Source organism: Ranitomeya imitator, chromosome 4 (genome assembly GCF_032444005.1).
Source record: "Ranitomeya imitator isolate aRanImi1 chromosome 4, aRanImi1.pri, whole genome shotgun sequence".
Lineage (NCBI taxonomy): Eukaryota > Metazoa > Chordata > Amphibia > Anura > Dendrobatidae > Ranitomeya > Ranitomeya imitator.
In genome coordinates this window covers 407,843,870-407,863,465 of record NC_091285.1, presented here as the reverse complement: position 1 = coordinate 407,863,465, position 19,596 = coordinate 407,843,870, and the positions used below count along the sequence as shown (strand labels likewise).

Genomic DNA, 19,596 nt, shown 5'->3' with positions numbered 1-19,596 from the left:
ACATAGAAGAGCCTTGGTGAGAGAGGTAAAGAAGAACCCCAAGATCACTGTGGCTGAGCTTCAGAGATGCAGTAGGGAGATGGGAGAAAGTTCCACAAAATCTACTATCACTGCAGCCCTCCATCAGTGGGGCCTTTATAGAAGAGTGGCCTGACAGAAGCCTCTCCTCAGTGCAAGACATATGAAAGACCGCACAGTTTGCTAAAATACACATGAAGGACTCCCAGACTATGAGAAATAAGATTCTCTGGTCTGATTAGATGGAGATAGACATTTGTGCTGATAATTCTAAGCGGTATTTGTGAAGAAAACAGACAGTGCACATCACCTGCCCAATACAATCCCAACAGTGAAACATGGTAGTGGCAGCATCATGCTATGGGGGTGTTTTTCAGCTGCAGGGATAGGACAACTGGTTGCATTGAATAAAACATGAATGCTGCTAAGTACAGAGATATCCTGGATATAAACCACTTCCAGATTGCTTTGGACCTCAGACTTGGCCAAAGGTCCACCTTCCAACAAGACAATGACCCTAAGCACACAGCTAAAATAACAAAGAAGTGGCTTCAGAACAACTCTGTGACCATTCTTGGCTGACCCAGCCAGAGCCCTGACCTAAACCAAATTGAGCATCTCTGGAAAGACCTGAAAATGGCTGTCCACCAACGTTCACCATCCAACCTGAGGGAACTGGAGAGGAGATCTACAAAGAAGAATGGCAAAGGATCCCCAAATCCAGGTGTGAAAAACTTGTTGCATCATTCCCAAGAAGACTCATGGCTGTACTAGCTCAAAAGGGTGCTTCTACTCAATACTGAGCAAAGGGTCTGAATACTTATGACCATGTGATGTTAAGGACCGGCGGAACGCACCAAGTATAGATAATAAGAAACTAGGTGCGTTCGCAGTCCGAGGTCCACCGTGCAGGTAAAAGACCCTGCTTCTAGTAAGACGGACTATATGGCGGTACTAAGTATACACACATGGGTTAACTTCACCCTGCGTGAAGGAAGTGATCCTGTTGCATCACAGGACTGCAGTACCGCACATAAAGCGCGAGCAAGAAGTCAGCGGATTGAAGTCCGATTAGACACTTGCTGGCACAACACCGCAACTGGGTGTGTCAGAGGAACATAAATAATAATATAAAGGCACAAGAGTGCGTGCGGTGCCGCACTGACGGACGTCACTAACCACCCAGGCTTGGGTCAGGAAAGCGCAGAGCAAGTGCACGGCGCCGTACTGGCGGACACAGCAACTGGTAGCTGTAATGTGTGTTTCGTGTTGTTGGATAAGTCGGGCGCTAGATAGCAAACATACACCTTCCGCGAACAGACATTCAATAGGGAGGGTTATTTAAAGAGCGACTTTCACTCACAACACACACACATATTTACAAGACAATACTAGCGCATGGCCGTGCGGTCATGCGCAGTTTATATAGTAGCAGCACAGGAAGCAGCTCCAGAAGTTTTGCCCTTTCAGGACCTGCCAAGAGGACCAATGGGATGTGCTGCAATACCTGAGCATGTGACCCTCGATCTCCAACGGGAGATCTTGCCCTGGGCATGCTCAGACAGAGAAAAGCAGGACTTAGATCCAGAAACGTCCACTCGCCGCTGCCCAGCACTGGCTTCAATGGCAGAAGCAGGAAAAGCAGCAGTAACTCTTCGCACAGAGTCAGACTGAGCGAGACGCTGGGATCGACGTCCCTGCTGAGCAGACTCCACCGCGGCTGGAGAAGAATGGGAGACCGCAGCGGAGACGGATCGAGATTCCCCCAGTGCAGCAGAGGAAACTCGACTCCTAACATGTGATATTTCAGTTTTTCTTTTTTAATGAATTTGCAAAATTTCTAAATTTGTTTATTTTTCAGTCACGATGGGGTGCAAAGTGTACATTAATGAGAAAAAAATTAACTTTTTTGAATTTACCAAATGGCTGCAATGAAACAAAGAGTGAAAAATTTAAAGGCGTCTGAATACTTTCCGTACCCACTGTATACCCACTGCTTACAGCTGCTAACAGTTGATGGGTAGCTGTGCTGGGTGATTGACCCCCCACAAATCTGATATTTTTTTTATTTCATCATTGATGAAATTAGGCATTGTTCAATGAAAAACTGCAAAAAAATCCACTCTTCAGGATAAAATGAAGCATAAATCATCAATCTCTTGTGGCTGGACAACCCCTTTAAGTAACATAAAAATATAAAATGCTGTACACGTTGCTATATGTCGAGTTAGTAGGTTTATTATTATGGCTCTGGTTATAATTAAATCATGACAGATTTTAGGTGAATCATAGCAAATTCAGATGGAATTCATTGCTGACTTATTATGAAAAAGGTAGTAATAATAATAATGATGTACATTGCCCAAATTCAAAGAATAATGACTAAAATATATACACTCATAAATTATTATAGTAAAGGAATATTTCCATCTCCAAGTTCCTATCCCAAAATGTAGTAGGTGTAATAAAAACATTAGCAAATAACTCCAATTAGAAATGTAGTATACTTTTTCTGATTTGCTAGGTCTCTTTCCTTATGTGCAGGCATTGCTATGACCACTGATATAGTGACAGGGATAGGATCTTGCTCCAAAATGATCTTTCAATACTTACAGGTTCTGACAGTTGTTGAGATTCCTGGTCCCACCGCAGAGCCAAAAAGCACGTATAAAGAAATCACATATTCTGTGTTGTGCACCAGGTTTTTTAGCTCAAAAGAAGTAAGTGTGCTATTTAGTGCAAGTTGTCGGGGGCGATCTCTGCCAATAAATTCTTTAAAGTTGAAGGAAAATGGAAAAAACTTTCAGCACATTAATTTACACATAAACACAGTTTTTGAGCAGTATATGAATGTATAAATGGATTCTATTTCTAATAATGGAACTTATGAATATACATTTACAAGAATGGTGATGTGTGCTCTCTTAATAAGGAACTTAAAGGTATGTACTGTCAGCAGAAATTAATTCAGACACCATGTGGACACCCGCTGCTGAAAATATGCATCAAATACTGTAGATTTTGGTCCAGATTTTTCTGTGGATTTGTTGCTGCAGAGAGGAAATTAATTAAAAAAATAATTACAGCCAATCACTAGCTGCAACAGACAAAAGGGATGACACATCATCACATGAAGCTAGGGAATACTGAGAGAATCAAAGGACTAGGCTGATTGAAGCACAGAATCACAGAATGTTAGAGTTGGAAGGGACCTCAAGGGTCATTGTGTCCAACCTCGTGCCCAATGCAGGATTCACTAAACCATTTCAGACAGATGTCTGTCCAGCTCACCACCTGTTGTGGCAGCCTCCTCCACTCATTGATCACCTTCACTGTCAAAAGTTTTTTTCAATGTCTAATCTGTATTTTCTGTGCTTCAGTTTCCATTGCTTCTCATGTTTCCATGTGCAAATGAGAATAAGGATGATCCCTCTACACTGTGAAATCCCTTCAGATATTTGTAGACAGCTATTAAGTCTCCTTTTAGTATTCTTTTTAGTATTCTTTTTTGCAAGCTAAACATTCCCAGATCCTTTAACTGTTCCTCGTAGGACATATTTTGCAGTCCGCTTACCATCCTGGTAGCTCGTTTCTGAACTTGCTCCAGTTTTTCAATGTATTTTTTAAAATATGGTGCCCAGAACACAGTATTCCAGATGAGGCCTGACCAAGGAGGAGTAGAGAGGGGTAACTACTTCACGTGATCTAGAGTCTATGCTTATACATCCTAGAACTGTTTGCTTTTTTGCTGTGACATCACACTGTTAACTTATTGATGTGATCTGTGATCTATTAGTATACCCACATCTTTTTCACACGTGCTGTTGCTTAGTTCTATTCCTCCCATTCTATAGATGTAACTTTTTAGTGTTTCTTGCCCAGATGTAGAATCTTGTGTTTCTCTCTGTTAAATACCATTCTGTTAGTCACTGCCCATTGTTCAAGCTTATCTAGACTTTTCTGAATCCTGTCTTATCTAGTCTTAGCTACCCCTAGTAACTTTGCATCATCTGCAAATTTGATTAGTTTACCTTCAGTTTCCTTATCTAGATCATTTATAAAAATATTGAACAACACTGGGACCAGGACAGAGTCTTGTGGTACCCTACTTGAAACACTTTTCCAATTGGCTGTGCAACCATTTATTACCACTCTTTGAGTACGATCACTGAACCAGTTATGAATTCATCTAACCATAGCCTTGTCAATCCCATACTTGGTCATTTTTCCAATAAGGATAGTATGAGATACTTTATAAAATGCTTTGCTGAAGTTGAGATATACTATATCTACCGCATTTCCCTGATCCACCCAGTCAGTGATTCAATCATAGAAGGAAATTAGATTAGTCTGGCATGACTTGTTTACTACTAACTCATGCTGGCTCTGTTTAATTACTGTATTTTTATCCAAGTACTTACATACATGCTGTTTAATAATTTGTTCAAACATCTTTCCTGGTATAGAATTAAGACTCACTGGCCTGTAATTTTCTGGTTCCATCGTCTTTCCTTTTTTGAAGATAGGGACAACATCTACCTTTTTCAAATCTTCTGGGACTTCTGTTTTCCAGGAGTTTTCACAGATTCTGGCTAGTGGTTCTGCGATTTTCTTTGCTAACTCTTTCAGTACCCTTGAATGTAATTCATCCCCACCAGGAGATTTAAATTAATTTATATTAGCTAAGTGTTCCTTCACCATCTCTCTGTTTATGGGTAGTGTGGATTCTTTTATTCCTTCTATGGCTCTGTGAAGATCAGTTGATGTTACAATTGCTTACTTAGAGAACACAGATGCAAAATAGGAATTTAAAAGTTTGGCCTTCTCAATATCATTTTTGCCTACTTCACTTTTTTCATCCTATAAAAATCCTATAGCATCTTTGACTTTTCCTTTGCTTTTGACATGCCCCCAAAATCCTTTTTTATTGCTTTTGGTCTCCCTTGCTAGCCTTACTTCATTACTGGCTTTAGCTCTTCTAACTCTTGCCCTGCATTCCCTGCAGACAGCATTATAATCTTCTTTAGATATCCCCTTCTCTTTCCATTTGATATACAAAATGTATGTCCCTTCTTTGAAGCAGCTCTTGATGGATTTCGCTCCTAACTAGGCACAATACAATCAAAAGCTGAAAAAAAATTCTTAGTGAAAAAAACGTTTCCAAAAATCGCTTCAGGTAATGAAAAACTGGGCAGAGTAGGAACGTTTCCTGAAGTGTTTTGCACTTGAAAACTTCATGTTTTTGACTGCCTCAAAAGAATTCTGTATGCATGCATGCCATAAGTGAATACATTTCTTACATGCATTGCATTCACAGTACAAAGATATTTTTACTACAAGACATATTGCTACTTCTTTTTCCTATCTTCTACTACAAGACGTTTCATGTAATAACTGACCAAAACAATATTATTTGTTTTTCCCAGAGGACCAGACATTTGTACTGAAAATATAGATAAAGTTAAACAACTGGTATTAGCTGAATTTATAGCCAACACAGACAATTCAGTATATTTTAATATTGCAAAACTCTTCAGCTCCTTCATTCTGCTGATCAGTGAGGGTGTTAAGGATCAGATTCCTAAAAATCAAACATTACAGGCCTGTCCTGGTGGTTGGACATACAGCTCTGGCAAAAATTAAGAGACCACTGCAAAATGTTCAGTTTGTCTGATTTTTCTCTTTATATGTATATTTTTGAGTAAAATATAAATTTTTCATTTATTCTGTAAACTACTGACAACATGTCTCCAAATTTTCAAGCAATAAATTTTGTATTTTTTTTCTGAAAAGGAGAAATGGTCAAAATTAGAAAAAAAAACAGTGCTTTCAGACCTCAAATAATGCAAAGAAAACAAGTTAATAATCATTTAGAAACAACAATACTAATGTTTTAACTCAGGAAGAGTTCAGAAATCAATATTTTGTGGAATAACTATGATTTTTAATCACAGCTTTCATGCGTCTTGGCATGCTTTCCACCAGTCTTTCCCACTGCTCCTGGCACAAAAATGTAAGCAGTTCTTCTTTGTTTGATGGCTTGTGACTATCCATCATCCTCTTGATTACATTCCAGAGGTTTTCAATGGGGTTCAGGTCTGGAGATTGGGCTGCCCATGACAGGGTTTTGATGTGGTGGTCTCTTAATTTTTGCCAGAGCTGTATGTGTGAAAACACAGATAGCAAGCTTAGGTTTATCACTAAATTTCAAAAGTACAGTAGTCACCATATGATATAGGCAGGCAGGGAAAAGCCACCAGGAACCCGCCTGTCTGATTAGTTTGGCACGAGGCATGATCCCCGGCTATTATTAATTGTCAAAGCTTTTTAGAGAGAAACTTATCTGGCTGAGATTGCAGAGCCAGGATCTGATACATGCTGGCCATGGATTGGGCAGGCTCACTTTAAGACTTACCTGGAGTTGGACCCCAAGCCAGTCTGTATCCTGTAGCACCCTGTACTGCATTCCATGATATCACTGCCGCACTTATGGACACTGCACTCGCTTTCAGACTTTGAACAGAGCTTGATGCCACTAAAAACATTATGGTCAGCAAAAGAATATATATTTAATTGCAATTACAACTAAATGAAGAATCATAGCTCCATAATTTGTCGCAGCATCATAACTGTTTAGAAAAAAATCATACTCACAGGTTAGAGCTTTGGCAGAAACAACAGGGCCTTCTATGTCTACGAAGATCGGATTGATGGTTACTGTATATTCAGTGTCAGCATGTAGTCCTTGAATAAGGTACTGAGTGTAGCTGTCTGCCAAGTTGACATTTTGATCAAATCCCTCTATGTGATAAAAATACATTAATAGTTTGTTTCTGCCAAGTAAACGTCTTGCTATATAAAATCTGCATGTACATCAAGTAGCTCAATAATTATAACAGAACATAAAAACATGTAGAGTCAACCTTCTCAAAATCCTAATTTTCTATAATTGGCAGGATAGATGTTGGCCTAGAATTTGCCATCCATGCTGTCTGGTCACTTGATGTCTGGAACACAGCAACAACGAGACCATTCAGTTTTACAGAAGGTAAGGCAAACTGATTTCAGGCTTCTAAAGATGTTTGCGAAACAGTTAACACATATTTGCCAATTGAGAAAAACAGAATAAAGTATATATACTGTGGTGAAATGTATATTGCTATTGCAATTTTTATTTTTCACAAAGCCAGTACCATAGGCACGCAACCTCCCTTATGTGCAATCACACAGAAATATTACTCCTAGTGAAGCCCATTTGTGTTCACACACTATGGTACCTCTTCCATTGCTCCTACCATAAGATTCCCCCACAATGCCCACTGTTATGATGCGGTGGTTTAGGAGCAACTTGGAACGAGCTCTGAAGGAAGTGGTAACTGTACTGACCGCAGTCCCTAAGCTCAACACAACACTAGAAGTAGCCGTGGGGTGCTCCTAACTCTCCCTAGGCACCTCGTCACCGCCTAAGAGCTAAGTACCCCTAAAGATAGAAGCAGGAAAACTATCTTGCCTCAGAGAAAATCCCCACAGGATAGATTAGCTCCCCACAAATAATGACTGTGAGTGGAGAGGGAAAAGACATACACAGAATGAAAACAGGATGAGCACAGGAGGCCAGTCTAGAACACTACAAAAATCCACGCAAAGTTTACTAAAAATCTCCACACCTGACTAAAGGTGTGGAGGGTACATCTGCTTCCCAGAGCTTCCAGCAAGACAGAATTAATTCATACTGATAACGCTGGACAAACATAGAAGCACAGAACGGATAAGTAACTGTGAACAGAAAAGAGCAAGCAAAAACTTAGCTTTGCTGAACTGGTCAGGATAACAGGGAACTCCAAAGAGATGTGAATCCAACCAGGAACCATTTACAAGTGGCACTGGCTGAAGGACAGAGCCAGGCATAAATAGCCGAGCAGAAAAGACGATCAGTGAAAGTAGCTGAAGACAGCTAACTCCAAGGAGCAGCCATACCACTAGAAACCACAAGAGGGAGCCCAAGAGCAGAACTCACAAAAGTGCCACTTACAACCACCGGAGGGAGCCCAAGAGCGGAATTCACAACAGCCCACCATACATAGTATGAAGTCCCTACAGTGCACTCACCCACACACAATATGATGTCCCCAAAACCTCCATCATACAGAATGATGCCCACCACAGACTAACCCTACAGTATGATTCCTCCACAGATCCCCTTCCCCCACCACATTATGATGCCCCCCACAGTGTACACAGAATCACAAGAAGCATGGGGGGCATCTCAGATATATAAGAGGGAGTGAACAAAAACTTGTGTCAAAACCAAATGAGATAAAATTTGTCTGCATGGACTTCAGTCTGCAGTGTGATCCCTTAGAAGTGTGTCCTTAAAAGTGTGGATTACAGTAGAATTAAAACCTGAAAGATGTATACAGACTGTGCCCTGCTACCTGCCACCATCGCACTCTAACAAGCATCTCTATTCTTCCAACAGGTATGTCTATCCAGCCAGCTTCCCTGCGCTGTCTGTCTATGAAGTGCACATAATTACATCACCCAGCTTTCCACACAGACTTTCCTCTGCTCCTAGCATTCTCATGGTATGTCTATCCAGCCAGCTTCCCTGCGCTGTCTGTCTATGAAGTGCACATAATTACATCACCCAGCTTTCCACACAGACTTTCCTCTGCTCCTAGCATTCTCATGGTATGTCTATCCAGCCAGCTTCCCTGCGCTGTCTGTCTATGAAGTGCACATAATTACATCACCCAGCTTTCCACACAGACTTTCCTCTGCTCCTAGCATTCTCATGGTATGTCTATCCAGCCAGCTTCCCTGCGCTGTCTGTCTATGAAGTGCACATAATTACATCACCCAGCTTTCCACACAGACTTTCCTCTGCTCCTAGCATTCTCATGGTATGCTTTTCAGCTAACCCCAGCATACCCTGTGTTATTTATGACCTTGTTTACTCAGGCCTGATTGTATGCATCTGGTCCACCCTTAATTCTCTGACCAAGATGAGCAGAGACCACTCCTCTCTGCTTCACACCTGAACGCACTTAGTTTGCCATATATTGCATAGTATAAGTCTGCATGGACTTCAGTCTGCAGTGTGATCCCTTAGAAGTGTGTCCTTAAAAGTGTGGATTACAGTAGAATTAAAACCTGAATTGAACCTGAAGGGAACTGAAGGTAACTGGCCACAGTCTTTGAAAAGAATGTTTCTGTTTGTTTTCACTTTCACTCCTATAATCCTTCACTTTCTGCTACCTCCCCTGATCCCTACACCTAGTAAGGAAATGTTCATCTCCTCTTCAATCCTCCCCATCCACCTCACCTCCTCCTCCAAACTGTTCCTTAACATACAATCCTCTGTCTCCAAACACAGACAGCCCCCTCAAGCCCTCTCCTACTCCCACCTGCTAACACTTTCTCTGCTCCTTCTTACTGCTGGTGATATCTCTCCAAATCCTGGTCCTCCTCACCATATTCCCACAATCATTTCTACCTCCCATCCACGCTCTAGCACAAACTTCCGTAACCTCTCTAACCTAATACCCATTCACCCAGCCCCCGCTTCCCCAGTCCCACTAACGGGAGCTCTGTGGAACGCTCGCTCTGTCTGCAACAAGCTCTCCTACATCCATGATCTCTTTGTTACTACCAAACTTTCCTTCCTTGCCATCACCGAAACCTGGCTCACCCCCTCTGACTCAGTCTCCCCTGCTGCACTCTCTTACGGTGGCTTCCACCTTTCCCACACACCCCGCCCCAGCAGCAAACATGGCGGAGGAGTTGGTTTTCTCCTGTCAGATAACTGCTCCTTCACCCCAATCCCACTGCCACCCTCTGTTACCCTCCCTTCCTTTGAGGTGCACTCTATGCGCATCTATTCCCCCACCAACCTCCAACTGGCTGTCATTTACCGCCCCCCAGGGCCAGCCACCATCTTCTTTGACCACTTCACCACCTGGCTACTTCATTTCCTTTCTGCGGACATCCCCACTATCATCATGGGCGACTTCAACATACCCATTGACACTTCCCTCTCAGCTGCCACTAAACTTCTATCTCTCACTTCCTCCTTCAGCCTCACTCAATGGTCTTCTGCAGCCACTCACAAAGACGGTCACACACTGGACCTCATCTTCACCCGCCTCTGCTCTCTATCTAACCTCTCTAACTCACCTCTTCCTCTCTCTGACCACAACTTTCTCACATTCTCATCTCTCTCCACTCCATGTCTACAATCCCCACCCCACAAACTTTCACACCCTCGCAGAAATATTAAACATCTTGACCTACATTCATTCTCTGAATCCCTCCTCCCCCTCACAGGCATAAGTTCCATACACAATGCGGATGACGCTGCTGCTCTATATAACACCACAATAGCTGTAGCTTTGGAATCTGCTGCCCCACTTACACATACCAAAGCTCGCAAAATCAACAGACAGCCCTGGCACACCAGCCTGACCAAAGAACTTAGGCGAGCTTCCAGAGCTGCTGAGCGCAGATGGAAAAGATCCCACTCTAACGAGCACTTCATCGCATTCAAACAGTCCCTCACTACTTTCAAGACCACACTTGCCACAGCTAAACAAACCTACTTCTCATCTCTCATATCCTCCCTCTCTCACAACCCTAAACAGTTATTCAACACCTTCAATTCTCTCCTCCGTCCCCCACCACCTCCTCCCTCCCCACTTATCTCTGCTGAAGACTTTGCCTCATTTTTCAAGCAGAAGATTGATAGCATTAGAGACAGTTTTGGTCAACAACCCCCAGAGCTCTTCCTCCCGATTTCACAGCCCTCCACCTCCAAAAACAACTTCTCCACCATTACAGAAGATCAACTCTCCACTCTACTCTCAAGATCACATCTCACCACCTGTGCACTTGACCCACTCCCATCCCACCTCATCCCAAACCTCACCACAATCTTCATCCCAACCCTAACCCATCTCTTCAACTTATCTCTAACAACTGGTGTTTTCCCCTCAAGCTTTAAACATGCCTCCATCACACCTATCCTCAAAAAGCCCTCTCTTGACCCATCCTCTGTATCTAGCTATCGCCCTATATCACTTCTCCCCTATGCCTCCAAACTACTGGAACAACACGTTTACCTTGAACTGTCCTCCCATCTTTCTTCCTGCTCCCTCTTTGACCGCCTACAATCTGGCTTCCGGTCACACCATTCCACCGAAACTGCCCTAACTAAAGTCACCAATGACCTCTTAACCACCAAGAGCAAGCGACACTACTCTGTCCTCCTCCTCCTCGACCTGTCGGCTGCCTTTGACACAGTGGACCATTCCCTTTTATTACAAACCCTCTTTTCCCTTGGCATCGCAGACTTGGCCCTATCCTGGATCTCATCATACCTAACAGACCGGACATTCAGCGTCTCCCACTCACACACCACCTCCTCACCTCGCCCTCTATCTGTCGGAGTCCCACAAGGTTCAGTCCTTGGGCCCTTGCTCTTCTCCATTTACACCTTTGGCCTGGGACAGCTCATAGAATCTCATGGCTTTCAGTATCACCTCTATGCTGACGACACACAGATCTACATCTCTGGACCAGATATCACCTCCCTTCTAACCAGAATCCCTCAATGTCTGTCCACTATTTCATCCTTCTTCTCCGCTAGATTTTTGAAACTTAACATGGACAAAACAGAATTCATCATCTTTCCCCCATCTCACGCGACCCCCCCAACGAACCTATCAATTACAGTAAATGGCTGCCCACTCTCCCCAGTCCCACAAGCTCGCTGCCTCGGGGTAATCCTTGACGCTGATCTCTCCTTCAAACCACATATCCAAGCCCTTTCCACTTCCTGCCGACTGCAACTCAAAAATATTTCACGAATCCGTTCATTCCTCAACCATGAATCTGCAAAAACCCTAGTCCATGCCCTCATCATCTCTCGCCTTGACTACTGCAACCTCCTGCTCTGTGGCCTCCCCGCTAACACTCTCGCACCCCTCCAATCTATTCTAAACTCTGCTGCCGACTAATCCACCTGTCCCCCCGCTATTCCCCGGCCTCTCCCCTCTGTCAATCCCTTCACTGGCTCCCCATTGCCCAGAGACTCCACTACAAAACCCTAACCATGACGTACAAAGCCATCCACAACCTGTCTCCTCCATACATCTGTGACCTCGTCTCCCGGTACTTACCTACCCGCAACCTCCGATCCTCACAAGATCTCCTACTCTACTCCCCTCTTATCTCCTCTTCCCACAATCGTATACAAGATTTCTCTCGCGTATCACCCCTACTCTGGAACCCTCTACCACAACACATCAGACTCTCGCCTACCATCGAAACCTTCAAAAAGAACCTGAAGACCCACCTCTTCAGACAAGCCTACAACCTGCAGCTACCACCGATCGACCAAACCGCTGCATGACCATCTCTACCCTCACCTACTGTATTCTCACCCATCCCTTGTAGATTGTGAGCCCTCGCGGGCAGGGTCCTCATTCCTCCTGTACCAGTTATGACTTGTATTGTTTAAGATTATTGTACTTGTTTTCATTATGTATACCCCTCCTCACATGTAAAGCACCATGGAATAAATGGCGCTATAACAATAAATAATAATAATAATAATAATAATAATAAAATGTCTGCTGTGCATGAGCAGTGTTTTGGCACACACACTGCATATGAATTGAAAGTACTCTTGTTTGAATGAGCAATAACAAGAATTTAAGAAACCTTTAAAGGGAGCCTGTCAGGTTAACTAGGATGCCCAAACTGCAGGCAGCATCATATCAATTGCAGCCAGCTATATCATTCTCTGAAATGCTCTGCTGTATCAGAGAAAATTTACTTAGATGAGAAGGCCTGGGACCATAGCCAGAAATGAGACTAGTCATGCTCAGCACCTGGTCAAGTCTTCCAAGCAGTGGAGGAAGGACCCTTAGGCTCTTTCCTCCATCTTTATATTCAGCTTAATCTGTGACCTTAGGACACAAAGACAGCTTGATCTCCCAGGAAAGCTCCCTTGTGTCATATATTTTGTGTCATATAAATACACATATGTGTGTGCATACAGTGGATATAAAAAGTCTACACACACCCCTGATATGCCTTTTTTATGAAAAAAAAATCATACCAAAAAGTATAATTTCAGAACAATTTTCACCATTAATGTCACTCATAATTTGTACAGGAAAGAAATATATCTTGGTACCGTGTTAGCCAGTAGATAGAAAAATATTTAGAATTGAGAGTCCTCAGTGGTTGATACCTTTTAATGGCTAACTGAAAAGATGGTAACAAATTGCAAGCTTTCGAGACTACATACGTCTCTTCATCAGGCAAAGACTTTGCCTGATGAAGAGACGTATGTAGTCTCGAAAGCTTGCAATTTGTTACCATTTTTTCAGTTAGCCATTAAAAGGTATTAACCACTGAGGACTCTCAATTCTAAATATTTTTCATAATTTGTACAAATCCATTGCAAAACAAATTGAAATAATTTTGAGGTAGAAAATAAAAATAACAAAACTAAAATATTGCAGTTAGATAAGTGTGAACACTCTTATAAATGTGGATGCGGGTGTGTTCAGAATTAGTCAATCACATGTAAACTCATGTTAAATAATAGTCAGTACACAACTGCCGTCATTTACAGTGATTCTGATTAATCCCATATATAGTTTAGCTGTTCTAGCAGGACTTTCCTGACATTTTCTCAGTTGCCTTTTATAGCAAAAACCATGGTCCATATACAGCTTGCAACAAAGCAAAGGGATCTCATTGTTGAAAGTGGTCAGTCAGGAGAAGGGTGCAAAGAACATCTCCAAGGTATTAGATATATCATGGAACACTGTGATAACGATCAACAAGAAGTAGCTAAATTTGACATTACCTTGAACGTTTGACTCTCAAAAATTGCTGGCAATATAAGAATAAAATTAGTCAGTGAGGCTGCCAGGAGACCCAGAGAAACATTAAACGAGCTACTGGAATTTCTGTCAAATACTGATTATGTACCACATGTGACAACAATCTCCCATATTCTTCATATGTCTGGCTTGTTGTGTAGGATGGCAAGATCAAAACCTCTTACAAAGAAAACTTCCAAGTCTGGCTTTACTTTGACAAAACCTTCATTTTCCCACATGCTATAAGCATGTGGGAAAATTAGTTATGTTCATCTTTTTTGCCATAATTCCAAAAGGTAGGTTTGGTGCAAAAGCAACACTACATTTCATCAAGAGAGTACCATACCCGCAGTGAAGCATGTGCTTTACTGCTGTTTTTCACCAGGTGGAAAATGGGACTTTTTTGAAGATGGAGGGAATTAAGAACAGGTCCAACTATCAATCAATTTTGCAACAAAACATTCAGGCGTTTTCTAAAAAGCTGAAGATGAAAAGGAATTTTACCTTTCAGCACAACAAAGACCCCATACATACTTCCAAATTAACAAAAGAATGGCTTCACCAAAAGAAGACCAACATTTTGGAATGGCCCAACCAGAGACCTGCCCTGAATCCAATTAAACATCTATAGGCTGGCTTAAAGAGGGCGCTGTATACAGGAGATGCCTTCACAATCTGACAGATTTAGAGTGCTACTGCAAGGAAGAGTGGGCAAAGGTTGCCAATTCAAGATGTACCATGCTCATAGACTCCTACCCAAAAAGACTGAATGCTGTCATAAATTTAAATGGTACTTCAACAAAGTATTAGCATAAAAGTTTTTAGTTATTTTACTTTAGTTCTTTATTTTTCTTTTTTCAGCCCAAAAGATTTAAGTTTATTTTTCATTTTTTATTTTGAATTGTACAGACTATGGGTGTTATTAACGGTGGAAAGTTCTCAAATAATTCTTCTTGATATGATTTTTTTACATGACAAAAACCTGGTATTTTAATAGGGGTTTGTAGACTTTTTATATCCACTTTCTATAACATGTCAGATTCCCTTTGAGATAAGTAAGCTGATGCGTTTGGGCAGCATGGCCAGCCAGACGCTGTATCTCAGCCAGAATATAATCCCTAAAACATTAATAAATTGTCCTCCATTGTATGGCCTATCAAGCTAGATTGTCACATGAACCTTTCAAAATCGTCAGAATGTATAAATGAATAACCATTTTCATAGCCTGTACTGCATAGCACTGTTATATCAGTGACCTTTTGCCCATGCCTACTACATACTAAATATATATGTATGGTAACTGTTTTACTACCATAACTAAGCAAATAAAATATTTCTACAATGTGATAGTACCTGTAGAGGACCAAGTAAGTCGGTAGCCTGTTGCTCCTCGAACTGAAGTCCAGTGTGCTCGAATAGTTCCAGTTGTGACATTCTGCAGTGTTAAACTTTTGACAGGAAGCAACTTCACTATAAAAATGTAAGCAAAAGAAAACTAAAAAGTCTGTGCTCAATAAACCCCTAACTGGACTGCTGTCATGTAAAAAAATGTAATTGATTTTGATTATAAAGTTCATAAGTGAACAATTGTGTCGTAAGACTTGGATAATAAAAAAAACCAATAATGCAAGCTATATTGCATGCTTACATGTACGGCCCACTGCTGACACAGGTTGGCTAGGTCCTTCAGGATAGACGGCATATATACTGACAGTGTATTCTTTCTCCTCCTCCAAGTTATCGATAGTGTGTGACGAGACATCGCCATTTAAGATTTGTTCATAGGTAAATCCAGGTCTGTTGGCTAAAAAGTAGATTGATAATTGCATAGAAGGGAAGTACTAATTGTTTATTCAATCTAAAGCCTCATGTACACCATTGTACTAAAGGGAAGAAGTCATCACAAAATGATTTATTATTTAAATCAGGTTCTTTCTTGTTTTTAAAGTTTTCCATATCTCCATTTTCGTTCAAAAAAGATTCAGAAATTTGGCAATTTTCATATTAGTCAATAAGTCTAATACTAATATACCAGAACAAGGCACTACTGTAGAAACTGGAGCACAAGTAGGACTCCTAACCCTTGATGAGCTAATATTGAGGAACCTGCTACATAGAAGACATGATTCAAAATATTTTATTTATGTAGATGCAATCCACAGTCAAAGGATTATGTTTCAGTCAGTTCACTGACCTTCCTCAGATGCACAGATTGCTTTTAGAGAGAAATATGTGAATTCTAAGTGAAAACAGTGCCTATTGTGTAGCAGAACTAGGGCGGAGGGCACCACTCCGGGGAAAAGGATCACCTTTAGCATGCTAAGTACACTGGAAAGCACACAAAAAGAGGCATACTAATACCAGGGATCACTCAAAAATGATAAACATAAAACATTTGTACCTTTATTGACATACAAGAAATACTCCAATTGTAAAAACATTAAAAAGCCAAAAGGGATTGCATAACAAACAAGCCGGTAATAAGGCTACAACCGTCCCACCACACTCATGGACCTGCCCCGGAAAATAAAGTGCATATATAGAAATAGTCAATACACCATATTTTCTTAAAAAATCAACTATTTAAATGTAATATACAAAATGATGAAAGGTTGCCTGATTTTAGGAAATGTTTTCTAATTCATGAGTCGCCGTGATTGTATCAACCAAGCATCAATTGTAATAAATACAGAAAGGTGTCCAAAACAAGCATCTAAATCCAGGTGTATGTGCACAGAATGTATATAGATAGCGGATTGGCAGCCCTTAACGAGCAAGATCAAATAAATGATCGCAAAAATGAAAATAATGTGAATAAAATTACCGTGAGTCCATTGGTGCTGCTGCCGTGTGCATCACCATGGATGCATATCCAAAATCAGGATAAAGTTGGGGAGAAAAAAGGTCGCAGAGGGATGGAAGGACACTGAGCCTGCCCGACTCGTGTCGCCAGTAAACTGGTTTTCTCAGGGGCCATAAAGTGAGACTGGAGTATAACTTATAAATACCTTATTCATCAAGATATATTATATGCTGGAACCAGGCAAGACACAAGACTGGAAATGACATACATTGTCTTGGTAACCCAAGAATAGGAAGCATCTGCACGCGTTCCACCGCATCAAGGGGAAATCTATTGAATACGCATGACCGGAAGTGTAGGCAGCCAGAACGTGATATGGAGAAGTCATGGTAACCAAGGATGCATAAACAATGTAAGTATATCGCAAGATATACATATAAAGACATTTTTAATGACTGAAAATTTCACTTGATAAGAGACCAAACAGGACAATGTTTTAAATAGTATTACTGTGCTTGTGCACAAAGTGATCTCACAGAAGGGGAACCTCAATTAACTACTGTATTAGACAGGGACCATGGTGGCTAGCAGATAGAATGCAGTTCATCTGCTGTCTTATAGGTGTAATAATCTAGATTGTCATGATGGAGACATGTATTTTGGACAAAAGAGCAAGAATGCAGATTGACTTGAGTAGGGGGCTACCTTGTGGAGCAAAGCAGCCTAATGGCCCAAATGAGAGAACTCCCAAAATGGGGAAATCAGGATGAAAGATGAAATCACCCAATTGGACACAAGCAGGGAGACTGGAAAATAATAATGCATATCGGTGTATTGAGCAATATAAAAATATATTGAATATATAAATAAAATAAGCAGAGCTTGAATTTGCATATATGACCATACAAAGAAAAAACAAAATTTATTTCCCAATAATATGATTAATTTCCAGTAATGCAAACGACCAACACCAACAGATGTGGATGCTGATGCAACCTCACCTAAACTGCTGAAATATAAAAGAAGGCCTCAGCTGAAAAATCTGGACCACCAAATCTCCAATTGTCAAATTATAAGTCCTGCAAATATTACTGTAATGTAGTTCTTCGGTCCAAGATGATAATCCTTCCATGAGTGCTGATATCCCAATAGAAAGCATAGCCATACACAGTAGATAACACATGATCCACTGTTCACAATAAGTGATAGTCACAGTTCTGTCCCACCTCCTTCACAATGATCATTTCCCAGATCAGGATATGCTCCAATTCTCCTATACAAGTCAATGAGTCAGGGTTTGTCTATTGCTTCTCACATGCCTATGTCCTGAAGTGAATATAATGTGAGCCTAAAACCAGGCCTAGTGTTAATATTGCAAGTTTTTTTTAATACACTGTGTGCCATTTATTGGGCATCTTCGTATTTTGACCATATCATCAAGTACATACTCCAAGCTGTATAAACTTAAATGCTTATTGGATAAAGCAAATCAAGTGATGTGTATTTGTGCAATGAGGGAGGGTGCAGCCTAAGGATACAACAGCCTTTATCACGGTGTGCAAAATTATTAGGTAGCTTGTTTTCCATAAGCAAAATAGGCCCAGAAAAAGTAACTGACTCTGAAAAGTCAAAAATTGTTACTAGTCTTACAGAGATGCAAACTCGGCTTTGGGAAAATGGCCGCCGCGATCTCTAATGCGCACGTGCGGCATCCCGCGGCCATTTTCCTGAAGCCCCGTGCAGCAGAGCACTCGATCTGCGCACGCGCGGCCCCAGGAAGATGGCCGCCCCCACCGATGCAAGGGATTACAGCGCAGATCGCGCGCTGCTTGTTCACCACTACGCCACTACGCCACCAACGTAAAGCTGAGGAAGAACCAGCGATGTCACCATGCCCTCCCGACCTGACCAGCCTGATTGACAGGCGAAAACGGCGACTTTGGTAAGTTATTTCTCAGCATAGGTGGGGAATCGGGGTACACTACATACACTATAGGAACACACAGAGCAGGCCCTATTTAACAGTATTTATTGCTCAATCTCAAAAAACGGGGTGACAGGTTCCCTTTAAGAAGAATTAAACGTCTGTGAAAATTATCTTCACAAGCAATGTCAGACAGGGGCACAATTGGGCCCACTATTCAACTATACACAAATATTACATGGGAAACACCAGAACAGGGGTTTACTGGGGGTTCAACCATTCCCCTGTGAGACAGTGTAAGTCTGTTCCCAGAGAAGCATCACCAAAAATTAGATAATGCCTTACGAATGAAAAAAGTCTCATAGTTTGAGAAGCACTGATTTACATCAACACCAATAATACATGTTATGGTATATTTTATCAAACAAAAATATAAAGTTGTAAAACCTACATATATTTCGCGCTGTGCATATATTCTATCCTTAGTAGAAACGAGGCTGCCTATAACCCATAAGATATACTAGCTATTTAATAATAAAATTAGCACACAACAATGAATACAATCAGTCTTTCAGTGCAATGGCTGCACACATATTAAAAGATATATATAAAAATGCATTAGTTCAGGTACGCAAATAGATGAATAGTTCAATGTCATTAGAATGTATAGTGTCGGCAAAAAGCCTCATTACCCGATGATGACAGTCTTCCAATCAAGGGTTACGTTCCTGGTGAAAATCCAGACGGAGTCCGAAGTAAGGAAAAGAGGAAGGAAAAAATGTGTGTCTCTTCAGGAGTGTAGTCCCGGCCGGTGACATACACCCCCTAAGCGTCCTCACTAGTGGTGCGCAACAAGGACTGATGCATGCTGAAAACCTGTGGTGCTGCAGACGCCAGATAGGACCTAGCGTGACGTAAAAAGTCACGTGACTGTTATGAACAGGTGATTCAGAACC

General features: G+C 41.4%; 1 protein-coding gene across 1 annotated transcript in view; it reads right to left on the bottom strand.

The window, feature by feature from the left end:
• The window catches only part of LOC138676256 (collagen alpha-1(VII) chain-like), an 831,262-nt gene that overhangs the window by 612,800 nt on the left and 198,866 nt on the right, over nt 1-19,596 (bottom strand). Inside the window, exons 10-14 of the mRNA XM_069765365.1 lie at nt 15,562-15,717; nt 15,267-15,383; nt 6,673-6,819; nt 6,434-6,553; nt 2,632-2,790 (exon numbers count right to left, since the gene is read on the bottom strand). Of these exons, the coding sequence (XP_069621466.1) occupies nt 2,632-2,790; nt 6,434-6,553; nt 6,673-6,819; nt 15,267-15,383; nt 15,562-15,717 (699 nt within the window). The remainder of the gene's footprint in view (nt 1-2,631; nt 2,791-6,433; nt 6,554-6,672; nt 6,820-15,266; nt 15,384-15,561; nt 15,718-19,596) is intronic.